Genomic DNA, 1183 nt, shown 5'->3' with positions numbered 1-1183 from the left:
TATTCATTTTTTGTACGGTGTTTGATGATGGAGATGTAAAGTTTAACAAAAAAATAATTAAATATCAGTATCTTTTAAATAAATATTAAGTTCATGAACCAGGCGCGATTGAAAAACGTGGCAAGCTTACTTCTTCAGTTTTACGTTTATTAGCAAGTGCCTGTTTCGTGGAGTTCGATTAAACAGACGAAAAATTTTAACTCTAACGTTATAGCTTAAATGAAATTATATTCTTTTATTAAACAAACCTACATTAAACATCAAAATTTGTTTTATAATTAAATTTTTAATACAGGTTATAATATGCCATTGTAAGTATCGGACGTGAATATTTTGTATGATAACTCTGTGTACATACTTTTTTTATAATACACTATTATTATAAAATAAGAAAAGAAGAAAAAAAAAGTTATTAAATAGCTTAATTATCAGCGGATTCTGCGATGTCCTCCGGTTGTCCCTCCGGTTGATCGTCATTCCAAAAATCTCGGCGATTTCTTACATTGTCTCCCTGCATACGTGGTCCACGTGTCCTCTGTCTGAATCTCTCTTTCGTTATTCGAAGAGCTTCTCGCATTTTGACTTGGAATTCCGCTCGAGTGGGTTTTTCGAAATGGGAATTGCTGCTCACACCTTCTACACGAGAAAAAGAAAAGAGTATTTTTAATAGGAAGTGATATAACAACAAATACGAAAAAACAAAAAATGAAGAAAAATATACCATAAATTGCCATAACGAGTGTCATATAAGGGTCTTGGTCCTCCTTTGCGTCCCCACCAAGTGAAAGATGGTGTTATTGAATCCTTGAGACCTTCTTTCAAGCACAAATTAACGGCTTCCTTCAGATTAAAGCCACCAATGAAGTGAAAATAGCTCACCTACGCAAAAGTAAGTAGAATAGTTGTAGTAGATGTAAATATTAGATGTAAATATTAGATGTAAAATAACAACATATTTTAAAAGATAACTTTTCTCTTTTTACTTACAACGTCGAAATAATTGTTTTGGTCGATATTTTCGAAAGCTTCCATCTCTTCTACAAATGATATTGGTATGCATGCTGGTTTCTGTGGTTGCGCATTATAATATGGCGATTCTGCACGCGATTCAGGATGTTTACCATCAGTAAGGTATTCATTCGTCTATAAAAAAAATATATATAAAATAACATACGGAGATATT

General features: G+C 32.3%; 1 protein-coding gene across 1 annotated transcript in view; it reads right to left on the bottom strand.

Annotated features, from left to right (window-relative positions):
• Nucleotides 1–134: 134 nt before the first annotated feature.
• LOC105447811 overlaps nucleotides 135–1183 on the bottom strand; it is a 1662-nt gene continuing 613 nt past the window's right edge. Inside the window, exons 2-4 of the mRNA XM_011686017.1 lie at nucleotides 988–1143; nucleotides 722–879; nucleotides 135–636 (exon numbers count right to left, since the gene is read on the bottom strand). Of these exons, the coding sequence (XP_011684319.1) occupies nucleotide 636; nucleotides 722–879; nucleotides 988–1143 (315 nt within the window). The 3' untranslated portion in view covers nucleotides 135–635. The remainder of the gene's footprint in view (nucleotides 637–721; nucleotides 880–987; nucleotides 1144–1183) is intronic.

This window comes from Wasmannia auropunctata, unplaced genomic scaffold, assembly GCF_000956235.1.
Source record: "Wasmannia auropunctata unplaced genomic scaffold, wasmannia.A_1.0 LD336092.1, whole genome shotgun sequence".
NCBI classification, from domain to species: Eukaryota; Metazoa; Arthropoda; class Insecta; order Hymenoptera; family Formicidae; genus Wasmannia; species Wasmannia auropunctata.
The sequence above is the reverse complement of the archived record's forward strand: the minus strand, read 5'-3'. Positions and strand labels throughout refer to the sequence as shown.